The sequence below is a fragment of the Pinus tabuliformis genome, chromosome 6 (assembly GCF_031772625.1).
Source record: "Pinus tabuliformis cultivar Carrire ecotype Pingquan chromosome 6, CPIR1, whole genome shotgun sequence".
NCBI lineage: Eukaryota > Viridiplantae > Streptophyta > Pinopsida > Pinales > Pinaceae > Pinus > Pinus tabuliformis.
In genome coordinates this window covers 1,041,802,327-1,041,823,766 of record NC_142292.1, presented here as the reverse complement: position 1 = coordinate 1,041,823,766, position 21,440 = coordinate 1,041,802,327, and the positions used below count along the sequence as shown (strand labels likewise).

General features: G+C 36.0%; 1 protein-coding gene across 1 annotated transcript; it reads right to left on the bottom strand.

Moving 5' to 3' along the window:
* Positions 1–8,794: 8,794 nt before the first annotated feature.
* Positions 8,795–21,161, bottom strand: LOC149262551 (polyamine oxidase 1-like). Its single transcript, XM_089380437.1, has 12 exons — positions 21,107–21,161; positions 20,735–20,984; positions 20,484–20,642; positions 20,324–20,385; positions 20,077–20,234; positions 19,362–19,530; positions 19,105–19,244; positions 18,896–18,977; positions 18,441–18,565; positions 17,880–18,065; positions 15,635–15,769; positions 8,795–8,962 (listed from the first exon to the last, which is right to left on the bottom strand). The coding sequence occupies exons 1-12, from the start codon at positions 21,159–21,161 to the stop codon at positions 8,795–8,797; spliced, it is 1,689 nt and encodes a 562-aa protein (XP_089236563.1).
* Positions 21,162–21,440: the final 279 nt, after the last annotated feature.

Below are 21,440 nucleotides of genomic sequence, written 5' to 3'. Positions count from 1 at the left end.
AAGTAGTTTTGGTAACTGATAGTATATAGTGTTATGCATGCCCTATTTGAATAATTATTTTAAATTGAAAATGATCAAGAATTAGTGTTTATAACATGGAAATAGTTCTCATGCTCAAATAATTATTAAACCAATGTATATTGATAAATATTTGAGAAATTAGTTGCCAGACATTTAATAAAATATATGATTGCTCTGTGTAAATTTTCTCCTCACCAACACCATTGAGAAAGGTAGTCTTCACATCCATCTTGTGGATCTTCCACCCCATTTGTGCAGCTAATGCAAGAATTAATCTGATGGAGGAATACCTTGCCATAGGGAAAAAAATTTCCTCATAATCAACTCCCTCTACCTGGGAAAATCCTTTGGGCACAAAATTTCCCTTGTACTTCTCGATGCTCCCATCAGCTACATGCTTCACTTTGTAGATTCATTTGGAACCAACCAGTGATTCCCTTCTAGTCTCGACAACACTTCTTATACATTGTTCTTCATGATGGATTCATATTTTTCCACCATGGAATCAACCCAAACATGGTGAGAAATTGCTTCCTCAAATGAAGAAGGCTTTGACTCAACGAGCTCTGTCATGAAATCCATGTAACCAGTGTACCTCTCAGGTTACCTCCTTTGCCTGCGTACTGATGTAGGGGCTCCCACATTCTCCCTAGCATCCTGCAACGATCTATCATCTTTTGTAGTTCTCTTTCTCCCTTCTTTGGATGTTTCTGGTTGAGTGGGTGTCTCCACTTGACCTCCTCTCTTCTCCTCCATTTGTGGCTGCTCCACGAATTCCTGAAGCTCATCCCAAGGCTCCTCCTTTGGAGCTAGAAGCTCTTGCTCTAGTGGGATACTCATCTCTCAGTCCAGAGAGAATCTCATAGCCTTCTCCTCATCAAACTTGACATCTCTCCTCACCACTTTCATCCTCAATGAAGGTAAATACACCCAGTAATTGTGTGGAGTTTCAATGTATCCTACAAAAACTTCCAACTCTGTTGTAGGCTCAAGTTTCTTCCTCAAATCCTTGGAGACATGACAATAAACTTAAGTTTCCAAAAATTCTAAAGTGATACACATCAGGCTTTCTCTCAGAGACAGCTTCCTATGGTGTGATCATAGCAGGTATTCTATGAGGACTCTGGTTCTACAAGTAAACTGTTGTGGTACATGTTTCTTCCCATAGACGCAATGGTATCCCCTGATCATGTAGCATAACTCTTGCAGCTCCAACCATTCGCATGTTCTTCCTCTCAGCTACCCCGTTCTGTTATGGGTTATATGGTGCTATCATTTATCTTCGAATACCTTCTTTGGCACAAAAATATTAAGGAATTCGAAAAAAATTCACCTCCATTGTCACTCCTGAGAGCCTTCATCTTCTTCCTAGTCTCCTTCTCAACTAATGTCTTAAATTCTATAAATTTTGAAAACACTTCATCATTTTTCCTCATGAAGAAAATATAACATTTTCTAGAGAAATCATCAATAAAAAAATGCAGTACTTTGTTGTGGAGGCTATAGAGAATGGTCCACAAACATCGAAGTGAACTCGCTCCAGAATTGCATATGCTCTGCTATCTCGGCCATGGAAGGTGGATTTGATATATTTCCCCAATGTGCAACCCTTGCATACATCTTGTTGGTCAAGGGAGCCTTTAGGGAGACCAGTGGTAATTTATTGTATGATTTATAAGTCACCATGGTGAAGATGACCCAATATTTTGTGTCAAAGTTCTGTAACATCTCGACTCTGCACTTTTCCTACCTTGCTGCTCAATGCAGCGCAATCTCCCACCTCAAGCTTGTATATGTTATTCACTCAAACTCCAACTTGTTTCACTTGCCTGGTAGTTATGTGTCTTAGAAATTCTTTCCCTTTACTGAAAATAACATCATAGCCTTTATCCTTCAATACTACTATATAGATCAAGTTCTTCTTCAACCCAGGTACAAACATAAAATCTTTGAGGCAAAGAGGGGAGTTTTTCTCCCTCTCAAAGGTGGAAGTAGCAATTCCTGTAGCATTTTACCTCATGTCATCCCCCACTTCAATATGCATCTAGAATTCCTTCTCCTTCAGGCTACTTAAAATTTCCTTGCACTCTATGACAAGGCACTAGAATCAAGGTACCACACACTCCCCATAATATTGTTGGTCATGCATGCTATTAGGATAAATTCTAATTCAAATTGTGAAGTCAGTGCTTCACCTCTTGCTCCTCCTGAAGGATTCTTGTTAGACTTCTTGTGCGGACACTTTGTTACATAGTGCATGTATTCATGGCAGTGGAAACATTATATCTTGCTCAAGTCTTTCTTCTTGCCATTATTTTGGTTGGATTCATGTTTTCTTTGGGTCTTATTTCCTTTTCCCTTCTTCCCCTTCCCAATCAAGGAAAATTTCTCTTCATCCTCTACTCTAGATCATAATCCATCTCTGGTATTTCTCCTGACCTCTTCTTAAACGAAATCGGATAACAACCTTCCCAATTTGGTAATTTTTCCCTTCCATTCACAGAGTTTTAGTAGTTGTGCCAGTATTTTGGAAGCCTTGGAAGAGCTAGGCTCACTAGATCACCTTCTACAACATTCTCCCCAACCCCTCCAAGCTCATCTCGAACTTGAGTGAATCTGGAGAGATATTGTGGAATGGTATCATTTTTTTGCATCCTAATGTTTCGAAGTTTGTCTTTCAGGGCCAATTTTTTAAGGTTACTCTTATTTTCTAATAGCTCAGTGAATGTCTTCCACATAGAAAATGGTGTTTCTTTTCCATGGAGATTTGAGACCACATGGTTTCTCACAACTTCCAGAATAATTATCCTAGCCTTTGCAACATCCTTCTTCCATTGGGCTAATTATTGTGTATCACATTTTTGGGGTTTCACAATGCCAGTTTTAACATATTCTAACACACCATTATCATCAATCATTGCTTCCATTTGGTCCTTCCATGCTATGAAATTTGAGCCACACTCCAGGGCATACTCCAATCTCAATCCGTTGAAAGACATTATCCTGAATCTGAATAAAAGTTGCTACACTTAAGCTGCAAATTCGAAATTCCTAAGGGAAAAATTCGAAATACTAGTTCTAATGTGATTTCAAGGCTCTGATACCATGTAGAAATTTGATAGAAATTGCAATTGCTCAAGAAATTGAACTGAAATCAAGAGACACAAATTCTACTCTACTAATCTGCAGAATGAAAATCACAATTTAGAAAAACATGCATAGACATGCAACAAGAAAAACCAAAAGTACACAGTGATTTCTAGGGGAACCCAACTGGGAAAAACCCCTCAAGCCTCTTTGCATTAATCAGTTGAATAGAGAAACTATTACAATTGCATGCTCCAACTTTGAGCACCACCTGCAAAAGCAAAATTATTCTCTCTGCTGAATGAGAACCTCTGTCCAACACTTAGCCAATTTCTACCTCCTCTAGCCTCCTATTTCCTTATGCAATTCTGAGCTAATTCAAGCTCCTAAACAATAGGAAAGTTCGTATTTCCCAACTCAATTCCCAAGGAATTGATCTCCTGACTACATGCAAAAATTTTACACTAAACTAGTATACAATTAATGTTACACCAGCCTTTGTCTCCTCCACTCCAGCTGAGCAATTCGAAATCCATGCATGTCTAGGCTATTTTGTGTTGATTGATCAATTAACTGATAGATCTTTGATTTATATTGTTGTCTCACTTCACAACTGACCTTCAGCTGACTCTATTAATTGTTAGAGGTCAATTAATTGAGCGCAACTAAAAATAACTTAACTAGATTGCTAAAATTTAGCAATCAACACATTCATGATTGAACTCCAAGCCCACTAACTCGAATTTGTCAATCTAACTAAGTGACAAGAGCCATGTCACACTAGTTAACTACTTCCAAGTTGTCCTGCTGATGTGGAAATTTGATTTACTCAATTTGACTAAGGTTGAAGTCAAATTGATCCTTTCTTGCTACGCTTTCTAACATTGTCCTCTAAGATGGAAATTAAATGTCCAGAAAGCAATCCCCAAAACTCATATCTAAGTTTCTATCTAATCCTATAGAAAAAGTCCCCTTTACAATAATGCGAAGAGTTTCTCTCTTGCAAAAAAAAAATGGAAACCTTCAATCATTTGCAGACCTCTTATTTATAATTACACAATTCAATTTTTAAAATATAAACATGTTTTAATGGTAGTTGAATGAAGATTTTTATATCTGATTTTGAGGTTTCGGAAATTCCTCTTGTTTCTTTGTTGCTCCAATCCTAAATATCTAAGGCTCCAAGTCATGATTTCCTCCAATGAACTCTGCAAAAATATTGACAAAATTATCGTCAAAAACATAGCAAAATTGGATGCAAGACTTAGAATTAAACAATTGAAATCAAAACATTCTAAGAAAAACTCCAATTAATTAATTAATAAAAATGAAATATGAGCTCCAAATTGCTTCCTACTGTGACATTCATGATGTTATCAGCAAGATTTCTTATCAAATCAACTCTCCTAAGTTTTAAATTTCATTTTGGGGTCCTAAAGTCTAAATTCTACTAAGTTTTAATTAGTGTTGCCTTTTAATTTGGCAGCGCTCATTGTAACGATATAAGTAAAGGACGATGCCAAATCAAAAGGTAGTGAATGCTAACCCTGATATAAACAGAGGCACTTCCAATTCAAAATACAGTGATTAAGACATATCATCTCAAATAGGGTGCACTATCAAATTAAATGACCAAGTGTTGAAATGATTATAATCGATCAGTTAGTATGCTAACAAGGATAAAAAATCGAGTGTTAATATATAAAACACACACATGCAAAGAGAGAGATTGTTTCTACAATTTAAAAATGAATCCAGATGTTGAAACGTGGAGTTCCAATGTTCTGTTTGGTAGCCAAAATCAATTTAAACATCGTTGATTAAAGTGATTAAATTTCAAGGTCTTGTCACTCTTCATTTCAGCTGAGACTTTGTAATATTTATTAGCATGATAGAATTTTGGTATTGGGTTAGCCCCAAAGCAATGACAAGGAGTCTATATTGGTGTCTACGAGGAACGCAAATCAAAGGATACAAGAATATTATTGCCAAATGCTCACGCAGAGAACACCCAACCAAAACTCATATTCAAATTTGGTATTTTGAATGACCGAGTGTACGAAGGTTATGGAAAGTATTCACAAAAAGTTGAAAGATAGACAAGTAGCATTTAATCATCAATCGGGCAGTAATCATCAATTATTGAGCACAAATGGTAGAAAAATCAACCAAGTGGATTGTTCTAAATCCAAGGGGATTTGATTCCAACTCCAACATGTTGATACATCTAATAGCAGTTTCCATATATTTTTTTTAGTATGTAGATGAGATAGCGGGTTAACTTTATTGATCTATACAAACTATGTTTTATAGAAAACAGGTGCTCAACTTTCAGAGAGGAAAACTATTGTGTAAACTTGCAATATTTTTTAGATCAATCGAAATTGTTTGGATCAGAAGTACTAGAATTTTGGCCTCAAGGATTCTCGTGGCTATGCTGTCGAGTTTGTGTCTTCTCCTTATGTGATTGTTTCCTTCATTGTGCAACTCATATCATGTTTATCTTCAGTATTTTATTAAAGGAAAATGTTTCATAACTCATCCAAGTTATATGCTCTGAATACATATGAATCAAGTATTTCAAGTTTTTCCTTCTAAAGCTACTTTAAAATTCACCCTTTGTTGGGTGCTCTATTATAATGGATTGTCCCTCTTTTCAACCTTCAGCTAATATGGTTTTATTTCTAAGAAAGCATTCCTACCCTGCCTTTGATTAGTCTTTGTTCAATTTACCAAGTATCCAGCAGACCTTTGATGAAATTTCAAATCACGTGACTCCACGCTTAATGGATTTTTGCTCATACTACCCACAGTCTTCAAAACTCTATCACATACAAAAGTTCTAGCCATTAATTTAAATTTACATGTAGGTTTTCTTTGAATGAGTCAATACACATTTGTGGATATCAACCAATGATGGTTGGTCTCAGTCTCAATTAACAATCGAGTCATGATAGGTCATTAAAAAAGTGTTTAAAATATTTTATGAAATATAAAATTTTAATTAAATAGTTTAATAAAATATATAGTCAAAGATATTCATGTAAATAAAGTTAGACATTTATCTTGGGTGAGAGGTTAAATTGCAACCAAGGTTGTATATCGTTTTATGTATGGATTAAGGCTAGATGCTACCATAAATCACATATTGAATTGTGGGTAGCCTCAACAATGATTACAAGGGATATTAGCTTTCTTGTGAGTATTATTTAGGTTGAATTTGCATTTTGGTCCTATAATAATACTTTAAATTTCTTTTGATTAGTTAAGAGTTAATCTTCCTTGTACGTAACATAATGTATCCATGACCCAACTTCCAAATCCAAAGGCATTTGGAAAGTGTCGAAATCCCCCCCCCCCTATGGACCACAAGTTGGTTAAGAAGGAAAAGGATTACTTCAAATATTTTAGAAATTTATTTCAGTGCTCGAAAAGTATTAAGAGAAGTATTTCAAGATCCCCATAGTTTTTTCAAGTTAAGAGTTTAGGAAGGTTGGTCATGTGGCAAATCTTTTGAACTAAAATTAAATCTTTGTATATGTCAAGCAACCTAAGAGAGTGTTTTTCATGTTTAATCATCTTAGTGTTACAAAGATGACATACTCTTTCATCATAAAGCGTTTTAGAAATTGACCAATGCCCAGTTTCACTATGAGGATCATGAGAATTAGTTCTTACTTTAACAATGTTTATTTCCTTCTTTGCACTTCTTAGAATATATAGATACTTTTGATTTTCTATATTTGCATTGATCACCTCCTTGTGATATCTTAATTTTTTTTTTCCTCTAACTCTTTATTACACCACAATTTCTTCTTAAATTTTGATTTAATAATATTTTCAATATTATCTTTATTTTTCAAAATGATTGTTTTCTTCATCTCCAACGGTTTAGCCAAGACTGGGCATCCCTATTCCACCCCTACTTGAGCCAAAGGTGGTTTTGGCTAAAATTTAAAGCAATTTTAGGAAGTCTTTTATCTTCCATGTTGTTTAACTTGTTCTTATACATTAGGTACCTGGTCATAATTATGCTCTCAATGAGGGAAAAACTTGCTTTAATGAGGACAATAGGGTAAGGTATATTTTCTTTAATTTTGAGATTATAGGTTATAAAGTTCTTTTGAATTTGCTCTATCTTTCTCCATGACTTTCTAGAAACATTGTATTCCCAAACTTCACATCCATATAAAATAAGGGGAGTAATGAGAATGTAAAACAAGAGTCTTTTTCTTATCTCAAACCCAAAGTTCCATTGATTTACAATTGTTTTCAAGCCCATAATAAGCTTTCCACCCTCAATTTAATCTTTTTTTTAATGCTACATATTTAATTGAGCTTGTGCTTAGTATTGATTATGAGATATTTGCAAAAAGACACTTCCTCCAAGTTGTTGCTATCATATATGAAAGTATATTATATGATATTAATGGATTTAATTGTCATGACTTTTTGTTTTGTCAATGTTAAATGTCATATTCATAGTGAAGCAAAAGTCCTTTAAGATCCTTAGTTGCATGCTAAGAGTATAGGGGCTACTTGCTATGAGAACAATATCATTAGCATAAAGAAGAAGAATGATGACTATGCCAACAAAAGTTAGACTAATGTAACTTACTTCTCTCAAACAATTTTTTAACGTGTTAATATTTTATGTGTGTGTGTGTGTTTTATTTCCTTACGGAACAACAAAGAGGTAGAGTCTTGAGATAAAAAAGAACAAAAAGATATGTAGGAAGAAGATACTTCCAAAGAAAATGCAACAATGGCAAATCCTCGTGAAAAATAGATCCCCTATTGAATCCACGAGGATTTTGCTAGAAAAGTGTGTTCTTGGTTATATCAAGTGGATGAGGAAGAATTCAAAAATTGCATCATTCACTTGCCAAAGAATGATCCTATAGAATTAGAAAAAGCATGGGTTGGACAAATTGGGAAGAAAGGAAAAGGTATTTCACCAAGAAAAACAAGAAGTTTCACTAAATCAAAACAAAAGTAAAGAATAATGGAATGTAAATATATCTAGATATTGAGATTTTTTTGGTAAAAAAATATTTAGATATGATAATTTTTGTGTTACGGGGAACTTGCTTGAGAGTTTAAATTGAGCCTTTATGCTCAATTTCAAACCTACAAGAAAAATAAAATTTATAAAATTGTAACCATATTTTTTTAATAATACAAATTACTCTATAAAAAACAATTAATTTAAAAATTATAAATTGTTAATTTTAAATAAAAAATTTAAAATTATTTAAAAAAAATATAATATCTTAATTATATATGATTAATAATATTTTAATAATTACGAATCAAATTCCTAAAAATTAAATAAACCAAATATTAAGAATATATAATTATTTTAAAAACAAAAATAATTTTAATAACATAATAAATATATATGTTTTAGATATATGTTTTAGATATGTGTACCTAGTAATCTTGTGATTATCTAAGATAACGTTATATGTTTTTAATGGTAATTTAATATATTATTTTAATAAATTTTGCATTTGGGAGCATAATTGTAGTATCTTTGGAGACTTTGAACCGTTTAGCCGCCCCTTAGCAGGTGTTTCTCATTGATGGCCCATCCACCCGTACAGCACTTCACTCTAATTACACTTCACCTTGGTTGATGCGACGATCTTAATCACTCAGCACGAATCGTTCGCACTCTACAGCTCTAAGTCGTTGTGAGACTGGCTTCGGTCTGCCTTCCAACCATCCCAGTTGGAAGAGCAACCACGCTCACTCTACTAGTTGGGCGTGCACGCCCTCTTGCATGCCACTCGTCACGCCTGGCTATACCATATACCATACACGCCCACACATTATGTCCACCTAATCTTGCCTTTCCACGCCCAACATGCCAAAGTCATCTCAACATATGTGTGCCCACCGCTGCACCCAGTTTTCTTTCATTGAGGGCTTTTATGTGTAAGTATGTCATGTTTTTAAAAAATAATAGCTAGCATTTGCACCAAATGTTGCAAAGAAAACGGCGTAAGGTATAAATTCGAAAAGAATAGTGAGATATAGAAGATCATTGAATATAAAAAATAGTAAACAAAATATAATAAATTGTCGGGGCAATTCTGTAAAGTCTTTACAAACAAATTCATTGTTTTTGTAAGCCATAATCACCCTCTCCAGATAAGGTATGAAATATTTTTTATGAGGAGAGGGACACTGAAAATTTTGAAGAGACATCTATGAAATTGCCTAATGTAATTGCAGTGAGCCAGACACCGAATTATATAATACAAATACTCTTCCCAGTTAAAAAAATAAGAGCGGCAATGTGTGCTCATGTAGACTTTTGTAACAACCTTACACAATTTTAATTGAAGAAGGATGAAATGCAACTTTACAAGGAGTAAGTTGAGGGTAAAACAATAGCATGCCCTTATGACCTATGGCATCAAATTTGCAAAGGAAGCGAATTAATACCAATGAATTACTATCGAGATTTCCCAAAATATTTACTGATTTGCAAAAATGAAGGATCACAAGAAATGAAATTGATTAGCACACCATTAAAATGCAGAACTAAGTAAACTGTGAATTCAAGAAAATTGATACATGCTTTAATATCTCAATGCTACTGTGTGTCAAACCAAAAATACAGTGCAAGAAAGATATCAATAACACCCGACACAGAAACAAAAATTTACCCTTGATACTAAATGCTAGAAAACCAACAACAATAGAAGGGTTGTTCAGCTCTTCGTGAATTCAGAAAATGTAGACTACATGATTTGTCTATATCTATAGCTACTCCTAAGTGGGAACTTGAACAACTACCTGGTGTATGATCTCTTTCACTCTTATTGAATTGAGGCTTCTGTGATACATAATAGTTGTTGAAAGCAGAACTTCGGCGGAAATCACATGAGGAAAGACCTTTGTCGACGCGTTTCGAACCAACCAGTGTGGTTCATCGTCAGGACGATGAACCACAGTGGTTGGTTCGAAACGCATCGACAAAGGTCCTTCCTCATGTGATTTCCGCCGAAGCTCTTTCACTTTGCTGGTGAAACTCTTGTCCTTTTGGATCAATCGATCTAGGTTAGGTTCATCATGTCCAGAACAATACACTTGGTAGTGTTTGTTGGGCTAACGGAATTCAAAAGCATCAAAATACTTGTCGCATCGAGGGAATCAAGAGAAATCAACTAACATAGTGAATAAAAAAGAAGCAAACTAAACAACTGGCAAAGATTTCAATTTTAGAGCACCTACCTAGTTTTTTTATAAATTAATTTAATTGGGAGTTCAGTCTCTCTCTTTATATATATATATATGAAGTGCATACACACATACACAATGAGTTTTGTAAGTGTCATTTTTCTATAAAATGTGCGATGTACCTATTAAAAATCCTGGGTAGATGATGAAACTGTCCCAGGATCGAAATCTCAACCCATCTCGTAAAGGGCACCACAAAAATTTTATTTTGTTTCTAACACATCTTAATCCATACCAAGTGCATTTGGATCCGTCGTTTAGCACTGGAAGCCAAGGGCACGCAAAAATCCGGAAATGATGGAGTCATGAAAGGCATGAAGCAACCCTTACAATCGCAGCTATCAAAGCAGTACCAGAAAAACAATATGTATATTTACTAAGAAATTAGTAAGTACCAGTATGTGTGGTAAAGGGTGTCATTGAGAGCCCATCTAGCAATAGCGCCCGCAACAAGAAACATGTAGAAATTCAACAGCAACAGAAAACTTGCAAGAGACTTCACCACTTTGAACGCCATTATAATTATAAAACTATGACTGCTTAACAAACTATAAGTACCGACCAAATGGGGCTTAATTTGGAAATGACAAATTACCAATCTATACCATACACTAGATTCTTAATTTGTAGAGGATGAGATCAAGGTGACAACAATGGTGGCTGGAGATTTTCCGGACTGCCTATTAGTGTGAGAACATGTGAAAATGGTCATGAACTTTCTGGCATTGTAGATTCCATTAGAAGTGATGTATGTGTCCAACATTTGCCAGAAAGTCAATATTTTTCCTCCACATTAGCTGCAAAAATAAATATGAAGAAATGATGAAACTCAGATTTCCTTTGTAGTAAAAATCAATCAGCTTGTGAAGTTAATTTTGACACTTTGAATAATCCAGACAAAAGCTTGAAAAAAAACTTCAATGAGCAGTTCTCTGCTTAGCAATCAATGTAGGGATATTTATATACAAAATAGTACAAGGATTTGTAAAAAATGTGGATAGTGGCAACAACTAATATACCCTGACACCATGAACATATCCTCATGTGCTTCCAAACCACCTGAAAGAAAGCATTGAAATTTCTACCTCGTTGGACTACTCTTTTAATTAATATAATTGACACCGGATGAGCCATCGATCTCACAACATTAATGCCAAACATATTTTTTTTTGGCATACAGAACATGTGGGTCTGGCAGGCTGAGCGAGTTATGGAACGGACAAACACAAACATGGGCATGAATACTATAAATTAATTCCAAACACCAAAACTCTAGAGTCCAGAGGCCAGAGTTAGTGATGGGACAGATTTGTAATAGAAAAATTCCTGGAAATAAGTCAAAAAAACATGCTTAAACACTGCAAAACGTCAGATGATTATGCTTAGCGATCGTTGTATATTAGGAAAGCCAGAACACTATCCACATTGCAGAAATTTGTTCCATTCCACTAGCCAAGCTTAGGGAACCCTTGAATTGTGTATAGTTATCAGATGTTGGTTTTCAGCATTCAAATCTTGTTGAAGTTATTGTGCTAATCAAGCTCAAAATTGTTGAGTAGGTACAGGAATGGTTTCAGCAAAGCCTGTTAATTAAAGAAAGTGTAATGAGAATGGCTATCTCAGGCTAATTCTCAAGAACAATTTGACATTTGGGTACCAACCTGCAGTAGGGAATTTAGGTCCCCACATGAGTTTTGCATGTTCTTTTGGGCATTGGGTTTCATTCAAGATTGTCATCTAGTGGGAAGTTTCATGCCCCTTTGCTGAATTTGGAGATTATTTTGTTGTCAATTGATAGGAATGGCAGTTTTGCTTTAGTTTAAGAAGTTTTGGGTACCCTTTAGGCTCACTACTGTGATGCAAATGGATGGGCTGGGGAGCTGCATGCAATTAAAACAAGCGTGCATTATGCCCTTGAGTTTGAGTGCTACTGTTCAAAAGAATGCTAATATACTCATTGCGTATTTAGATATAGATGGGCTTGTCTTAAAATCAGGAAGGGCAAATTAGTATGATTTAGAAAGTGATATTACAGTCACTGAAGCAGAGGCTCCACCATTCCTAGGATTGATCAAAACGTTTTTTGGAAAAATAAGGTATAGGTTAAGCTTAACATTAGTAGTTAATGCATCAGAAGATGACAAGGCAAGGAAGAATATACTTCAATGTGGGGTTGTCTAGGAGACAAATGCTAAGTTGTTTTTTTCATCTCATCACAATACAGTGAAGGAGTCGACTGTTACTGCGGTTACAAACCAGTCTGAAGATATGGGTCTTGCAAGAGGCATCGATACCCTTTCTGGATGTTCGGAGAAGGAAAATGATGGGAATGTAAACAGTAACCTGAAATCCAGTTGGAAAAAACCTCCAAGGCCTCCAAGAAGAGCATGTTCACCAAATCTTATTCTCTACTCAATTGTGTCATAGCTTGAAATAGGATTTGGCAAACCTACCGAAATCTTTAGGTAAATTTTGCTATAAGGATTGAAATTTTGCAAGACCTATTTTTACTTATGTTATGTCAGCTTGATGAATTGGATTAGTGGGAGAAGCGTATGTTTGCTTCCCTGGTTTCTTTTCAGGTATGTTTTCACAAGGCACCGGTACCCTGCAAAATTTATCACCAAAATCAGGACAAACAAGTCAATTGTCTATGCACAATTTCACAAGTCTTGTCTCAAATAATGAATCAACACCGGCCAGTGTAAGCCTCTCCTACCTGCCATTGCTTTAATTCCTCAAATTCCTATTTTGTTGATATCAAAATAACTAGGGCCAGAGATTAAACTAGGACTAGGCCAAGGACAATAATTTTTTTTCTGCTACTAGAGATTCAGTGATCCTTAATATGGGAATTCTCATGCCCGTTACTTTTAGGTAGTATTCTTACAGTAAACATATTATGTTAGAAAAACTGAAGACATTCTCTCAGAAATTGGAGGCTATCAAATTCATAATCAATGAACCACCTATAGTTGGTTGTTCTTATGATGTCTGTAGTTTTGGTTAGCTCTTATAGGTTGCATCATTAATTGGTTAAAATACATGGAATCTGTTGTTTGTTTTCCTTCTTGAAATAATACATAATAATCCAATTTTCCACATTAATGATGACGTGGACAATTTAGGTGGGCAGTGGTGATTCCTGCAAGTCTGGCCAATCTTACACAGTTCACACTTTCTCAAGAGCATCAACAGTCATTTATTATCATATGTCCCAACCATAGTATCCAACTATTGAGACCACATTTCATTGATAATCACATAAGCAACCATATCAACATCATTCATTCCATGCATTCTAATTAGTTCGACAGACAAGATGACAAACAATATCTCATCATAACACACATGTATATATACATAAGTAGTCTGTTCAATAGCCAAAACAGTGCATAGAATTATTAGTTCCCATGCCATAGATAAGACAAGTCATCATGCTGACCAAGGATAGACATCCTGATCATATGCAAAACAAAGCTAGGCAAAATGGAGCATTACTGATGAAGTTGCCCACTTGCAGGCCTCTCTTGCTAAGCTTTGTGAAGAAGTTTCCCCTCTTCAAGAAGATAATAACTATTTGATGAGTATAAGGCATTGAAAGAATATTATGACTCCTTGTTGCTGCATCCGACTAAGAAGGATCGAACGATTCAAGGATTGTTGGTTTGCAGACATGACCTTGAGTAAGAAGTCGGTTGATTGTAGCATTCTGAGAAGAAGAGTATTGAGCTACCAGGATCATCGACTATTGATTGTAAGACTACTAATGTCGATGTTTTAGTTTCACATCATGCTTTATTGGCTACTAATGATGCTTCTCCTAGCTTTGATAACCACAATATCAGAATTGGGTCTTTACTGCTGAGAAAAATGGGATATACAGGACGAGGACTTGGAAAAAATGGGCAGGGTATTGTTGTTCCTATTTCCTATATGATACAAACATATAAAGCATGTTTTGGATATGATGTTGCTTCTACCTCCTTGCCTACACCTGGCCTTGCTGAGCACAGGAAAGTTTTGTTTGTTGCTGGTGGTATTTAGACTGAAGAGCAACCTATTGTTGATTATTGCTGGTTGTGGTTCACAAATTGATGAGATGGCTATTCCTAATAGGCAAGAACTTGAGAATGTTGTTGTAGCTTATGTTGTCACTCATGTTATGACTAAGTTGTTGTCAGAGCATCCTACTGCTAACTATGCTGAAATAATTGATGAGGTGGCTATTTCAACTCTTGTTGGAAGTGTTGTTTGTCATTTAGAGCTTGAGCCTCAACACTCTGTTCCTAAAAAAGAGAAATATGAGCCATATCGTCACCCTCATAAGACTAAGAGAATTTTTCCCAGGAATCAGAATTATTAGAATAGTGGAAGGAAATGAAAGCTTCAAACCTGGAGCTTTCCCAACAGGGTATGGTGGGCTTGGGTCACCCGGAATAGGGTGCCCCAGCTGAAGGGTTTTCCAGCATCATTCATAAAGAAACTACATGATTTGAGTTTGATTTGAGTTGTTTTGAATGGGGTTTGTTGCTTGATCAGGATCCAAAACAAATCAATTCCGCAACATACCATATTACGGCTGGCAGGTATTCACTGAACGTATGGAAAAATATATTGATATAAATATGAGAAGGAAACAGCTGATGACTCGCCCCTTACTCGAACGGATAGAACGACATAGACATAGACTGAAAAGGCGAGGAGTAATCCCTGCTATATTCTAGCCTACCCTTTTGGACGAAGCCGCTGATATGGCCGATTGATTATGCTCCCAGCTCATCAGTAGATCCCCCACTTAAAAGAGTAATAGTATGGAGCCCTCCCTTGTTTTTTGAAAGGTAGGGTAGGTAAGGCTGAAAATGCTGCATTCTGTTTATGTCCCACACCCATCTGTTGGCGAGCTGGCAAGGCTTTAGCCTGTGTCCTGTGCATGCATGAACACACACATCAAGTAGATGAACAATATATGTAACATAGTGAAAATAAAATGCTCAACATCACAAGTTACCCTTCGTGGTTATTTCTGTCAGACTCCCAACCTGGAGTTATCCCATACAGTCATGCGCCATACAATCATGCGCACCTGTTTCATCATATAGGAAAAGTGGCTTGCATCACTATGATCAGTAGCATCATATCATAACACATGCATATAGATATAAAACATAACCAGAATATAATCACCCCCAACGTAAATTCAGAGGCCATTAAAACCTCATTAAAGCACTCTCCTGTGTTGATTCTACTAAGCAGCTCAGCTGGCGCGAAGTACCAATGAGCAGACACTGACACCGAGTTGTAGAACAAAGAACCCTGGCCTTGAAGCTACAGATGCCCGAAGGAACTTCTGGAGGAACCAACGAACCAAGCGCAGAGGGTTCGCGGGGGACAGGAGTATGAAGTCAATCTACAAAAAAACAAAGAAAATCCAATTAAGTTCAGTTCAAAATAAAAGATGGACAGATTCCCCATGAAACACAGAAATTAATCAAGACGATTTCTGAAAATTTACCTTGAGCAATCTCCAAAAAGCAGAAGCCTTCTACTCTGCACCCAGTAGTCTGGCCAAACCAGGTTCGATGAGAGGTCAAGACGTAAACAATAGAAAATGAATAAAACAACAAAAAAGAAGTAGGGTAACCCCAAACTGTACAGTTTCCGGTCTGAAGCAAAGAATTCCCGGGTGAAGGCTATGTCAAAGGCGAATTTCCGTGAGATTTGGGGTTTTGGCAAAAGAAAATGACCACCAACTTCCTTTTAAAAAAAGTTTAAAAAAATATGGTCACACATATATATATTTCGTGTTTACCTGACAAGATTTTCCAGGACAAGCTTTCGGTTCCTGTGCACACAAGGGGTTGGAATTTTGATGCCACTGCCCTCAGGAAAAAGGTGTTAGTGCAGTCCCTAATGCTATTATTTCTGAAAGTATTGATACTTCTAAGCCGTGGGCTTTTTTTGATAGTGACTTTATCAACAATGGTCAGAACAAGGTATTATTGCAGTCCCTAGTGCTATTATTTCTGAAAGTATTGATACTCAAGCCGTGGGCTTTTTTTGATAGTGACTTTATCAACAATGGTCAGAATAGTGAAGTAGGGTTAATCTTATTCCTTTCTCTCGATTACAGTTTCAAAATCAAAATTTAAAATGGGGTTGGGAACTTTTGGCCTGCAAAAACTTGCTTATGTTTTCCAAAAATAATTGTGGCATTCAGTTACGGGGGACTCAATGTCATTTATTAACTGGCTTAATATTGATACCTTCATACCTTCATATTGTTTTCATGCTCACATATTTACATGGAAAGGATACATGCAGCAGACGGCTAGTCAAAAGGTCTCCTTTTAGAAAATAGTCTTTGAGCTATAATTGAACAGATTAACCACCAATCATATGAATAGTTTCAGTCCTTTCAGGATGCAATCCCTGCACCAAATGCAAATTGCGACTGTTTACACATGGATCGACATATATGTATTTTATCTCTTTTGGCTTTGTTTACAGCTCTTGTTTTAGCTGTCAGTGTTTGTTTAGCTGACATTCATGGACAATCTTGACTATGTATGTGTCTGATATTTATTGTTATTACTCGCTCTCATCGGTGTAGCAAACTACTGGATTGGGACGGCTATGCACTATTCTGTTACTCTGCTAGTCCACTTTTTTTTTAACTCACTCATAGACCGATTGGCTTTTATGCCCGATTTTTTAATTTTGCTAACAGTTTTTGGTGGTGTATTTCTTTAGAGGTTTTTGTAGATGACAAAATGTACTGATCAGGCTAGTTCTTCATGTAAAGCTATTTAATCAGGGTAATACATGAAGACACATTATAAATTCATAATTTTATTATAATAAAATTACAAAAAGAATTCTAATAAATAAAATAAAAATTGTGTTTACAGACCATATAATTCTCTAAAACATAGCATGTGATGTGACCATCAAAAGACATAATATTTATAAACAAGTACACGATAGACGCTGCTTTCTGTAAAATGGTTAATTGTATCATAAATAGAAAGATTTCCTATTGAACAGAATCACGAGGAAAAACCATGAAAGGGGATTATTTTTGTGACACATTTTTTCATTCAGGGAAGACTTGAACCTGAAACCTGAGAGACCAATGTCTCAGCTCACTAAAAATTGTGTCTACAGACCATATAATTCGCTAAAACATAGCATGCGATGTGACCATCAAAAGACATAATATTTATAAACAAGTACACGATAGATGCTGCTTTCTGTAAAATGGTTAATTGTATTATAAATAGAAAGATTTCCTACTGAACAGAATCACGAGGAAAAACCATGAAAGGGGATTATTTTTGTGACACATTTTTTCATTCAGGGAAGACTTGAACCTGAAACCTGAGAGACCAATGTCTCAGCTCACAAAAATGAACCATATAAAAAAGAAAACCAAAACAAAATCAAAATCCTTGCCATAGTAGAGCACATCAATCATCCGTTCAAATTTCTACAGTAATAAACAGAGTTAAGTAGATCACATTTCCTCTAAATGCCGGAAGCAGATCATAAAGCATAAGACTGAAAACAGGCCATTTCTGGCGCTTGTCAACTTCTCCATATTCAAAGCTAATCTTGCAACTTGCTACATAGTATGATGAGGCAAAATCCCAAGATTTTATTCTCAGAAACTGTACATACAAATATATACCCGGTATGAAGTGAATCTACAAAAAAAAAAAAAAATCCAATTAAGTTCGGTTCAAAATAAAAGATGGACAGATTCCCCACAGAAATTAATCAAGACGATTTCTGAAAATTTACATTGAGCAATCTCCAAAAAGCAGTTTGGTTCAAAATAAAAGATGGACAGATTCCCCACAAAAATTAATCAAGACGATTTCTGAAAATTTACATTGAGCAATCTCCAAAAAGCAAAAGCCTTCTACTCTGCACCCAGTAGTCTGGCCAAACCAGGTTCGATGAGAGGTCAATACGTAAACAATAGAAAATGAATAAAACAACAAAAAAGAAGTAGGGTAACCCCAAACTGTACAGTTTCCGGTCTGAAGCAAAGAATTCCCTCCTACAGCAAATAATACCCTCCTCTGCAGGGAACGCTTCATATCCCGCGTGGACGAGAATTCCCTCCTACAGCAAATAATACCCTCCTCTGCAGCGAACGCTTGATATCCCGCGCGGACGTGTTGGTTAGGGTAACAGGCGGCTGATTAATTATTTTCATTAAATAATCTTACATTAAAATGTTTTTAAAAATTGAACGGCAGAACATTGTTTAATCGTCTAACAATAGATCTGACCGTTAGGATTAAGACAGGGAGGCAGCTGGGGAGTTGATTTCAGAGGGGAACGCCTGTAATTAAGAATATATCCAAGAGTCTGTAAATCAGATAACCAAAAAATTTACAACTTAACCAAAGAAAAAAAATATTATAGTGAAAAATAAAACATCACAGAATCAGATACACCAGAAATTTATAACTTAAAAAGCAAAAAAAATTAATATTATAGCCAAGGAAAAAAAAGCAGCACAGACCTGAGAGGTAACCACCATGTACATATCCATTGAATTTCTCACTCGTATGTTCTCCCGTGAAGTAAACGGGACCGACTGGTGCCTGTACTCAATCAAACATTATCCGTTTCAGCTTCAAACTGTTAAAGATCTTCACATGAATTATATCGAAGCCTACTCGTTTTGAGTACAAATTAAAGGTATATTGGTCATTGTGTTTTCATCTTTACCCATAAGTCGCGGAAGTGCTGCTTGTCCACCAAAATAGGATAATTACTGTAGCTCCCTCTCTGAAACCGGTTACTCCACCATTTTGGAACCAGAATTTGTTCTGCTTCGGGAATGCCATCGCCGAACATTTTTCTCAGCGCTGCACAGCAATCATATTAAATCCATTATTGGTCAAAATTTATGTACGTAATGCGCCCAAAAAATAAAATCACCCTTAATTATCAATATGGATTAAAGAAAAGCGTTTATCGTTGACAGAGATCGGTAGGCAATGTATTTACAGGCAGAGCAGGGTTAAACTTGATAAGATCACTTTGAAGCACACCCAGGCTAACAGAGGCAATAGCATATTTTCCATTGTAAACTGAGCCATCTTCTGTCTTAACAGTAACGCTCTGGCTCGTATATTGTATTTCTCTTACCACCTAAAACATCAAAAAAATAGAAATCCGTCAGAGTACAGCTCGACAGTCTTTTAATATGATGATTCGTGATAGGTCTGTTTTAAGAATTTTTTTAGATAACTGTGTTGTACTTTTGAACCAGTCAGTATAATTCTTAAGGTATGGTTGATATTAAGGTATATTATTTTAATATATATTTTTAGAAAATTATATATGATGATATATTTTTTTGATGATTCAAAAAGTTTATGATAAAGATTATTTATATGATAAATAGAATGTTAAGTGATTCAGGTAAATTTGACTAGGTTAAATTAAAAGTGATTTTGGAGTTAGGGTTATGACAAACTATGGTTTTGTCTATAATATTCATCTTCAATAGAATTTATTTAAAAACCTAAAAACTCCAAAAGACTATTAAAATTTAGATACCCCACTTCTCTTAATATTTTGTAGAATCCTAAATATCAAAAGAATTTTCTCAACCTAATTCGCGTCACAAAAATCTTTCTTAATAATCTTAATAGTAAAGATTTGTCTGTTCATTACGCAAGGTACAGCTTTTACCTTGTTCAATTTTAGTCGGTCATCTATCACATGCCCGCTGTTAGAATATTTGAGAAATTCTTCGGCCAATTTATGAACAACAAATTCATAGCCCCGATCATCAGCAACCATGAATTCCCGTTCTCCAAATTCAGTGAATGTCGGGATTGGCTCCACTTCTGTATTCATATTAGTAGTTAGCAATCAGTAATATGTAACGATTGTAATGTATATGTGAGTTACACAATAAGGATTATGAAAAGCCTACCTGCCATCTCAAAATCGTGCAACATATAATCTATGGCCAGTTCCAATGGCGTTGATGGAACGCTGAAGCATTTCAAAAACAATATAAACATGAAGCTCCATTAGAGGCTGAGAATTTAATCAAAATTTATCAATTCCCAAATGGGGTTTGGAATACTTACAATTCCTCAGATTTTAAGTCTTTGAATGGACAAACGGAATTAGCCACTGCCCTCCCATCCGCCATGGTAGAAGCAACTTCAATGGCCAATGCACGATTAGCAGAATCCACTGCCAATTTATATGAAGTTGCTGCAACAGATCCAGGAACTCGAACACCGCTAGCATAAATGTACAGCCTTCAATTAGATTAAATTTTAAGTTAAATGATTGTTTCTACGATCACATTGAGAAAATTTATGTGGGTTAATACCTGGGGTCATATATGTTGAATGTAGCATTGCTATAATCAGAATAGCAAATCCGGAGGCTGTGTTTTTTGGCAAGTTCCCAAACGGGATTCATCTTGGTGCCCCCAACCCCTGCTACCCACCCTGCACCACCCTCCACTGTAAGGCCAGCGAACTGATGCTTCATCAACCGCCCACCGATTCGATCTGAGGCCTCCAGAATGAGAAAGTCTTCAACTCCATTGTCTGCGAGAACCTTAGCAGCCATTATCCCTACAACCCAAGTTTCACATGACAAGGATAAGCAAACAGAAGAAACAAAGAAATGATCGAATTGCAGACACAGATAAACTAAACCCATTTTCGATCCTTTCCTACAATCCCAATTTCCTTACCTGAAATGCCTGCGCCGACTATAATGGCAGTGCAGGAAGAATTTGAAGAATCCATGTGTGCTGCACCGACTGTGTGGGACTGGGATCCGAAGATCTGAAAAGGATGAATGAATGAGTGGATGGTGTTTCCGGTCTGAAGCAAAGAATTACCTCCTACAGCAAATAATACCTTCCTCTGCAGCGAACGCTTCATATCTCGGGCGGACGAGAATTCCCTCCTACAGCAAATAATACCCTCCTCTACAGCGAACGCTTGATATCCCGCGCGGACGTGTTCGTTAGGGTAACAGGCAGCTGATTAATTAATTTTCATTAAATAATCTTACATTAAAAG

Excerpts from the sequence above, each read along its gene's own strand:
- LOC149262551 (XM_089380437.1), bottom strand. The coding sequence starts at position 21,161 with ATGGATTCTTCAAATTCTTCCTGCACTGCCATTATAGTCGGCGCAGGC. Across the intron at positions 20,985-21,106 it reads AGTCGGCGCAGGCATTTCAG|GGATAATGGCTGCTAAGGTT; the intron begins GTAAGGAAATTG and ends CTTGGGTTGTAG. Across the intron at positions 19,531-20,076 it reads ACCGACTAAAATTGAACAAG|GTGGTAAGAGAAATACAATA; the intron begins GTAAAAGCTGTA and ends TTGATGTTTTAG.